This window comes from Ranitomeya imitator, chromosome 5 (assembly GCF_032444005.1).
Source record: "Ranitomeya imitator isolate aRanImi1 chromosome 5, aRanImi1.pri, whole genome shotgun sequence".
Classification (NCBI taxonomy): Eukaryota; Metazoa; Chordata; class Amphibia; order Anura; family Dendrobatidae; genus Ranitomeya; species Ranitomeya imitator.
In genome coordinates, this window is record NC_091286.1 from 458,961,005 (window position 1) to 458,971,189 (window position 10,185).

At 40.2% G+C, this 10,185-nt stretch overlaps 1 protein-coding gene across 2 annotated transcripts in view; it reads left to right on the forward strand.

Annotated features, from left to right (window-relative positions):
* PEX5L (peroxisomal biogenesis factor 5 like) overlaps positions 1–9,821 on the forward strand; it is a 536,497-nt gene extending 526,676 nt beyond the window's left edge. Inside the window, exon 14 of one of the 2 annotated variants that reach the window (XM_069727261.1) lies at positions 8,720–9,821. In XM_069727261.1, the coding sequence (XP_069583362.1) occupies positions 8,720–8,924 (205 nt within the window). In that variant the 3' untranslated portion in view covers positions 8,925–9,821. The remainder of the gene's footprint in view (positions 1–8,719) is intronic. The other variant, XM_069727262.1, reaches the window with a different exon arrangement.
* Positions 9,822–10,185: the final 364 nt, after the last annotated feature.

Here is a 10,185-nt window from a genome sequence, read left to right on the forward strand (position 1 = left end):
GGAAGGAACAACAGGATTTGTGCTTTGAAAAAAGCAGTTGGTTTGCACAGCGGCGTACACACAGCAATGCAGCTATCATGGAGCCTTCTAGGGCAGCCCAATGAGCTACAACGCTGAGGGAAAAAAAATGTAGCTTCCACTGTCCCTGCAAATAAAGGTGGTGTTGGACAGTGGAAATCGCTACAGCACAAGCGGTTTGGTGGTTAATGGACCCTAGAAACCAAAAAAGAAAACAGCACTAATAAGAACCAAGTAACTATAGATCAAACTTTATTAAAGTATAAATACAACCATATAAAACACCAGTAAAACAGAAACAAAGGAACAGAAACCAGGGAAAGACAATGACCACCAAACAGGCAGTGTGGTAACAGCAGGTAGTTATTGAAATACAAACTGTTACAATAAGATGATACAGTACTGGGAATCACCACTGACAAATAAAGTGCAACAGTGCATGCTAAGTAAACATATTTAGTTAAGCCAGTGCTATAAACGGCACCAAAGCCAGTGGAGATGGATACCAGAGAGTATAACATCAGAGGGTTAATAAGTCATATTACCTGCAAAAGATACCACACTGCCAGGGACCCCAACGCGCGTTTCGGCGCAATGCCTTCTTCCGGTGGACCCCCGGAAGAAGGCATTGCGCCGAAACGCGCGTTGGGGTCCCTGGCAGTGTGGTATCTTTTGCAGGTAATATGACTTATTAACCCTCTGATGTTATACTCTCTGGTATCCATCTCCACTGGCTTTGGTGCCGTTTATAGCACTGGCTTAACTAAATATGTTTACTTAGCATGCACTGTTGCACTTTATTTGTCAGTGGTGATTCCCAGTACTGTATCATCTTATTGTAACAGTTTGTATTTCAATAACTACCTGCTGTTACCACACTGCCTGTTTGGTGGTCATTGTCTTTCCCTGGTTTCTGTTCCTTTGTTTCTGTTTTACTGGTGTTTTATATGGTTGTATTTATACTTTAATAAAGTTTGATCTATAGTTACTTGGTTCTTATTAGTGCTGTTTTCTTTTTTGGTTTCTATGTTTACTTGTTGTTGCACTGAACCATAGATAGTGATCCATGCACCCTTGGTATCTGTTGGTTATGGTGCTTTTATGATCTGGGTGATATGCTTTATGGTTAATGGACCCTGCCTAACACTATCCCTGCTCCTGAAGAAGCGGCAGCAACCTCTCCCTACGCTCAGATCAGAAGCAGTAAGATGGCGGTCGGCGGGAACGCCCCTTTATAGCCCCTGTGACGCCGCAGACAGCAAGCCAATCACTGCAATGCCCTTCTCTAAGATGGTGGGGACCAGGACCTATGTCATCACACTGCCCACACTCTGCGTCCACCTTCATTGGCTGAGAAATGGCGCTTTTCGCGTCATTGAAACGCGACTTTGGCGCGAAAGTCGCGTACCGCATGGCCGACCCCGCACAGGGGTCGGGTCGGGTTTCATGAAACCCGACTTTGCCAAAAGTCGGCGACTTTTGAAAATGAACCATCCGTTTCGCTCAACCCTAGTGGTGAATATAGCAATTGAGAGGGGGTGGTCCGAATAGTTGGCAACCGCTTTAAAAAGTTCAGTCTTTTCTGTAGAAGGCACAAAGGCCTGCAAAAAGTGGTCTATGTAAGACATCACATTTATTTTTATCCAAAATAGTGAAAAAATACAGAGCAATACATTGAAGGTCTCTACTCTTTTTCCACGCGAATGTGGTTTTTCTACAGAAAGGTGGTGAGCCGACTGCCCTTTTGTACTCTCATTAATTATACAGCACAATCTATCTTAGGATGCAGTCAGACAGCAGTATAACACTGAGACGACTAAAGGTACCTTCACACTAAACGATATCGCTAGCAATCCGTGACGTTGCAGCGTCCTCGCTAGCGATATCGTTTAGTTTGACACACAGCAGCGATCAGAATCCTGCTGTGATGTCGTTGGTCGGGGCTAGAGGGCCAGACCTTTCTTTGGTCGCTGGCTCTCCCGCTGACATCGCTGAATCGGCGTGTGTGACATCGATTCAGCGATGTCTTCGCTGGTAACCAGGGTAAACATCGGGTTACTAAGCACAGGGCCGCGCTTAGTAACCCGATGTTTACCCTGGTTACCATCCTAAAAGTAAAAAAAACAAACGCTACATATTTACCTACCGCTGTCTGTCCCCGGCGCTGTGCTTCTCTGCACTCCTCCTGCACTGGCTGTGAGCACAGCGGCCGGAAAGCAGAGCGGTGACGTCACCGCTCTGCTTTCCGGCTGCCCGGCGCTCACAGCCAGAGCAGAGAAGCACAGAGCCGGGGACGGACAGCGGTAGGTAAGTATGTAGCGTTTGGTTTTTTTACTTTTAGGATGGTAACCAGGGTAAACATCGGGTTACTAAGCGCGGCCCTGCGCTTAGTAACCCGATGTTTACCCTGGTTACCGGCATCGTTGGTGGCTGGAGAGCGGTCTGTGTGACAGCTCTCCTGTGACCAAACAGCGACGCTGCAGCGATCCGGATCGTTGTCTGGATCGCTGCAGCGTCGTTTAGTGTGAGGGTACCTTAATGCATTGCAATGTTCGGAATGGCTGGCTGCTCTCCAAACCAGAGTGTCACAGCTGCATAGAAATACATGCTGACACTCTCGGATCAGCAGAGCCACCGGCCAGCCCGAGCATTGCGATATGATTGTCTTCTGTATTATACAGCTATCTGACTCTCTTCTGTACCCTTAATAAGGGAAGGTTCATCCAAGGAATTTCACCAACACACATTTTGGGGGGTTTAAGTGCTGTTCCTGGCCCCACAAGTCAGTAAGATATTACAGTTAAGTCCATATATATTTGGACAGAGACAACATTTTTCTAATTTTGGTTATAGACATTACCACAATGAATTTTAAACAAAACAATTCAGATGCAGTTGAAGTTCAGACTTTCAGCTTTCATTAGTCTTTAGTTAAAGACTAAACTTCAGGCAGAAAGGCCCACAAACAAACAGCAACTGAAAACCACCGCAGTGAAGGCCTGGCAGAGCATCAAAAAGGAGCAAACACAGCGTCTGGTGATGTCCATGAGTTCAAGAATTCAGGCAGTCATTGCCAACAAAGGGTTTTCAACCAAGTACTAGAAATGAACATTTTATTTAAAATTATTTAATCTGTCCAATTACTTTTAGTCCCTTTAAAAACAGGGTGGCACATGTTAAGGAGCTGAAACTCCTAAACCCTTCATCCAATTTTAATGTGGATACCCTCAAATGAAAGCTGAACGTCTGAACTTCAACTGCATCTGAATTGTTTTGATTAAAGTTCATTGTGGTAATGTCTATAACCAAAATTAGAAAAATGTTGTCTCTGTCCAAATATATATGGACTTAACTGTATGTGAAACAGCACCCCCTCTAAGCTTTCACGTCTAAACAAGGATATGGATGCACATGTAAAAATCTGTGATTACCCAAATACTAGTAACCTGCAGATACTGGGTGAGTCTTCAGGTTAATAGTATTACAATGTGTTCTGGCTGCCTTAGTGAAAGCCCATTCACCGGGGGGGAAATTAACTTTATTCCTTATTTAAACTTAAACAGCTTGCCCTGCATTGTGTACTGAAGGGTTGCTTTAACTACTAAGCGCACACCTCTGTGACTGAAAACTAAAAGCTCCTGGGAGGAATAACGTTCATCTACTTCTGATACCTACGCTTTAAGCTATTAACCAGCAGACTAACCCCAGGTAAATAATATTTGGGGTCATGTCCTGTTCCCTTTAATGCCTAGATGATGGCTCTTCCTCTTGAATTTGTTTTAAAATGGCAAGACTTTCCTACAATGCAATCCTTACTAACTTACCATGAAATTTACATTAAAGGAATCTGTCAGCTGTTTTTCTTATTTAATCTGAGAGCAGCATAATGTTGGGGCAGAGACTCTGATTTCGGGGGAGTGTCACTTACAAGAATGTGTGTTGTCATTTCAATACAATCAGTGCATTATCAGCAGAAAATTATCACTGCTGTCTGCCTGACTAGGCTTCTTGTGCACAGCAGTCCAGCTAATCTGTGTATCCCCGCCCCCACCACTGATTGGCAGCTTGCTGACAATGCACAGCCAATCAGTGATGTGGGTGGGGTTATACACAGCTCAGCATTCTGACCACATTGAATTGCAAGGACTGCAACCCCAATATCAAAGAGAAGGCCATATATACATATACAGACATATTACTGTTATTGTGAACAGATAAGCAAGTTGAAGATGAAATTATCTCTAAAAGGCCTAAAGTTATAGATGACAGATTTCATTTGTATTTTGCACAAAAAAAGAAAATTTATTGTCATTTTTTACATTTTTAAAATTACAAAAAGGAAAATGGGCCGATGTAAAAGTTGGGGAACCCTTGGACATTTGTCTGCTGAGATAACGTTAATCAAATTTTCAGATCTTAACCGCTTCACCTCAAAGTCTGTTTTCACCTTCCCGACCAGGCCAAATTTTTCAAGTCTGACCACTGTCACTTTATGTGATTATAACTCTGTAACGCTTCAGCGGACTCCACTGATTCTGAGAATGTTTTCTCGTGACATATTGTACTTCATGGTAGTGGTAAAATTTGTTTGATATAACTTGCACTTGTTTGTGAAAATATCAGAAATTTGGAAAATTTAGCAATTTTCAAACTTTAAATTTTTATGCTTTCAAATCAGAGAGTTAGGTCATACAAAATAGTTAATAAATAACATTTCCCGCATGTCTACTTTACATTAGCACAATTTTTGAAACATTATTTTTTTGTTAGGAAGTTAGAAGGATTAAACGTTGACCAGCAATTTCTCATTTTTCCAACAAAGTTTACAAAATTTTTTTTAGGGACCACATCACATTTGAAGTGGCTTATTTGACAGAAAATACTGAAAAGTGACACCATTCTTAAAACTGCACCCCTCAAGGCGTTCAAAACCACATTCAAAAAGTTTATTAACCCTTCAGGTGCTTCGCATAAATTAATGGAATGTGGAAGGAAAAAATGAATATTTAACTTTTTTTCACAAAAATATTTCTTTAAACCCACATTTTTTATTTTCGCAAGGGTAACAGAAAAAAGTGTACCTCAAAATTTTTTGTGTAACTTCTCCTGAGTACGCCGATAACCCATAAGTGGGGGGAAACCAAAAGCGCCATTTGACTTTTTGAATGTAAAATTTGCTGGAATAATTAGGGGATGCCATGTCATGTTTGGAGAGCCCCTGATGTACCTAAACAGTGGAAACAGCTCACAAGTGATGCCATTTTGGAAACTAGACCCCATAAGGAACTTATCTAGATGTGTGGTGAGCACCTTGACGCCCCAAATTTTTCCCACAAAAATGTTCTTTTAGCCCCAATTTTTTGTATTTTCACAAGGGTAACAGGAGAAAATGCACCATCAAATTTATTGTGCAATTTCTCCTGAATACGAAGATATCCAAAATGTGAAGGAAAACTACTGTTTGTGGGCATGGCAGGGCTCAGAATGGAAGGAGTGATGTTTTGGAACTCAGATTTTGATGGAATGTTCTGCAGGTGTTATGTCACGTTTGGAGAGCCCCTGATGTACCTAAACAGTGGAAACCCCCAACGAGTGACACCATTTTGGAAACTATACCCCACAAGGAATTTCTCTAGATGAATTATGAGTATCTTGAACCCCCTGGTGCTTCACATAAGTTATTAAGGTTAAGCCATGAAAATTTAAAAAAATCAATTTTTTTCCCACAAAAATGTTCTTTTGGCCCCAATTTTTTTATTTTCACAAGGTTAACAGAGGAAAAGTACCCCAACATGTTTTGTGCATTTTTTCCTGAGTACACTGATACCCCAAATGTGGCTGTGCAGTATTTCTCAGCCATACGACGACACTCAGGAGGGACTGAGCGCTAATTTCCTTCTGTAGCACAGATTTTGCTATAATATTTTGCGGACTCCATATACAAAGCTCCTAAGTACTAGAAGTGCAGAATTCCCGCTCAAGTGACCCCATTTTGGAAATTATACCGTTTTTGGAATTGATCTACATTTCTAGTGTCAATTTTGACTCCATGGGTGTTTTTCAGAAACAAGCAGCAATGGATGTTTCTGAGTGGATGTGCCATTGTGGTGTCCGTACATTGCAGTCCCAAGCACGTTGCAGTCAGCAGTACTTTGTGGTGCCCAGCTTATGCTTCTGGAGAAACGCACCTGTAAATTGGGCAGGCTGTCATCACTACAGAAATGCCAAACATATGTGCTCTTGGATTTGGGAGCGCAGAATTTGCTGAATTTGTTTTGGGGGGTGTGGAGCCATAGCGCTTTTCCAGCACCTTTGTGCTACCAGTAACGTGGAAGCTCCCTATATTTCCTTTAGTACATGACTGACATGAGTTGAGACTTTCTTTTTTGTGGATTGATTTGAAGCTTTTGTAGGGAACATTTTACATAACATTTGGGATCACATTTATCTGGCGTTCTACGCTGAGCACTTACATCGGGGTTTATACATCTAAATCTCTGAGTCATGTGCTTCAACTTAAACTGCCAAGGGATTCATTCACTATAATGCGACAGCAGAGTTACAAAACTGTGGTCGACTGCACTTTTATGTTCGTCTAAAAGACAGACACCGCCGGATCATAGACGGACATGCATCTTCCACAGTCCCTCCATCTCCCTCATTATAGGGAATCTTCCATAGGAGGTTCCGTTTGAATCACGTATTTCAGAGATTTACATGGAAACCCCGGTGTAAGCACTCAGCGTAGAGCACAGGATAAATGTGCGCCAAGACTTACTGAGATCTTTGGGAGGCAGAATGAAAAAATCAACAGCTGGTGAAAAACATTTATTTTTTACATTGTTACTTGTGTTGTATAAGTGATTAGACAACTTTTTTTTAGGGTCAATGCGATTACAGAGATACCAGATTTATATAGTTTTTTTATGTTTGTCTGCTGTCACACACTAAGAGACAATTTTTATTGCAAAAGCTATTTCTTGTATCACCGTATTTTGAGAGCTATAATATTTCTGCCAACAGAGTCATGTGAGGGCTTTTTTTTTTTTATCACTTTCTATTCCGATTTTTGAAAGGCAGCATGAATAAAATCCAGCAATTCAGGATATTTTTTTTTATGCTGTTCCATGTGTAGTAAAATTGATAAGGCAGCTATGTTCTTCGGGTCAGTACGATTACAGCGATACCACATTTATATTGTTTTGATGCTTTCACACAATAAAAACTATTTTATGGAAAAGATATATTTTTGCAATGCTTTATTCTACATAGTAACATAGTAACATAGTTAGTAAGGCCGAAAAAAGACATTTGTCCATCCAGTTCAGCCTATATTCCATCATAATAAATACCCAGATCTACGTCCTTCTACAGAACCTAATAATTGTATGATACAATATTGTTCTGCTCCAGGAAGACATCCAGGCCTCTCTTGAACCCCTCGACTGAGTTCGCCATCACCACCTCCTCAGGCAAGCAATTCCAGATTCTCACTGCCCTAACAGTAAAGAATCCTCTTCTATGTTGGTGGAAAAACCTTCTCTCCTCCAGACGCAAAGAATGCCCCCTTGTGCCCGTCACCTTCCTTGGTATAAACAGATCCTCAGCGAGATATTTCTATTGTCCCCTTATATACTTATACATGGTTATTAGATCGCCCCTCAGTCGTCTTTTTTCTAGACTAAATAATCCTAATTTCGCTAATCTATCTGGGTATTGTAGTTCTCCCATCCCCTTTATTAATTTTGTTGCCCTCCTTTGTACTCTCTCTAGTTCCATTATATCCTTCCTGAGCACCGGTGCCCAATTCTGAAAGCAATAACTTTTTTATTTTCCTGCTGAAGGAGCTCTGTGGCAGCTTGCTTTTTGTGAGACAAGATGTCGTTTTCGGCAGTACCATTTTTGTGTAGATTGATCTTTTTGATCACGTTTGATACCACTTTGTATTCGGTGGTATGATAATAAAGCATAGTCTTTTGCCTTGGTTTTTGTTTTATGGTGTTCACTGAAGGGGCTAGCTAGTGGGACAGTTTTATAGGTTGGGTCGTTTTGGACGTGGCTATAACATTTAAGTGTACTTTTTTTACTTTTCATTTTATTTTTTACATAAATGTATGTATTGAATTAATATTTTTTTCTTTTTATCTTTTTTATGTAGTGATTTTTTTTTTATTTTTACAATCTGTATTAACTTTTTTTTTAACTTTTTTACATTGTCCCAGGATTTGACATCACCTGTATAGCCCGCGTGATGACAGCGCCATATATATACGGCAGTTTTAGGAAATGTAGCTCCCACAGTGCCTTATATATACGGCGCATGTCTGGAAGGTGTTAATTAGCCTGTTAGGGTTATGGCTTGTTCACTATCATCGTTAGTAAAGGCCAGGTGATGCAAATTTCCCAACTTTCTTTTCAAACCTTGCGACAAAAAAAACTGCAGCCACAGTAATTTTGACCAGGAGTGCCCAAACTTTTACATGCCATTGTACTTTGCATGATATATTCTGGTGCAATTCTCAAAGAAAGAATTAATGAATTAAGTCTTTTCTTGGTTCCGCCTAAAGAGAGCGGAATGACTACTCATTGTATGATATCAATAACTAATGATAATGTAATTGTTTAGTACGGTGACTATTTTGCACTAGTATTACATGTGTGATTGCTGAATGCTTTATAATATGTACGTTTTCTTTTTTAGAGAGGCCGTTAGCAACTTCCTAACAGCTCTAAATCTGCAGAGGAAAAGTAAAATTCATCAGCCAGCTCAGCATCCCGTAATATCAGGCAACATCTGGGCTGCACTCAGGATAGCGCTATCCATGATGGACCAACCAGAACTCTTTCATGCCGCCAATGTTGGAGACCTGGATATCCTCTTAAGAGCCTTCAATATAGAATCTTGAAAATTCGTCTAGGCCTCAAGGAAGGTTTTATTTTTTTTACTAAGAAAGTTTTGTTCACTGAATTCAGCTGGGCATGATATCCAGTACTTCCATCAGATCATAACTTGGCTTTTTTTTCCCAAAGCTTGCTGGGTTATATCTGAAACAAAAAGCACAATTAACAAGAAGTTGGACATGAATCCTACTTTATGGTCAGTTCGAAGACTCATATCTTTACACTGATGACTATTTGCATAGAAATATTCTTATATTAGATGACTGGTATCCAGGGGACTAATTCCGTTTTAAGGCATTTGCTACAGACAACTGGTGCAGTTACCTGCTGCTCTTCTTCTTGCTCTTCATTCTGATGGATGTCAATGTTTAGAAGGTGCTTCCTATATAAACTAGCACTGCAGAACATGGAAGAACCCCTAATCAGTGCATGAGGATCTATATATCGTTCATAGCCTGTGTGATCTTTAAACATGTTAGTTGATAGTATGTAGTTTTATTAGTACTTTTTTGCATAACCATATAGAATTTAAAAAAAAAAAATGTATGGTTGCACCTTCTAAGAGATGCTACCTATACGATGCAATGCACGTCACAATAAAGCTACAGAAATCCAGTTCCCAGCGAAGAGAGCTGTTAGAATGCTGTTAGTTGCCTTTGTTAGCAGATATATCAGTTGTATTGTCCGCAGGTATAGCCAACTGCCAAATTTGATATTGACTTTACTACACAATCAGTAAGTTGCACTGAATGAGGCTATAAAACGCCTGTTTGTGACTGTGCATTTGCACTTTAGTCTATGTTTTATTTATGCAATGTTTCTGCATCAAGTAGTTTTGAAGAATTGTAAAGTCTGGCCAATATGGCGGATAGGACCAAATATATTCTACTTCTATATTTTGTAGACATTTAGTTACCATTTTGTGTACTCTGAATTATAAAATTGTATTAGTGTAGAAAATGGAAAGAAATGATATATAAATAGCTTGATATTGACCCGAGCTTGGCAGATTGAGGTTCTCCAAAATCTCAAGTGGACCTCTGGTAACCTGAGATTGGCACGGCAAGCTGGAACTTGCTATCTATTACTACTGTACAAACAAAGGATGCCAGCTCCGAAGTTAGACACTGGCAAACCATTGCTAGGAGAAGATTTGATAGAATGAACCAAACCAACAGCATTCCAGGATTTTCGTGAAAGAACATGGTATTGAGCCTCAAAAACACAGTTCTGCTTATATTTATATTATATGGTAATTATATTTTC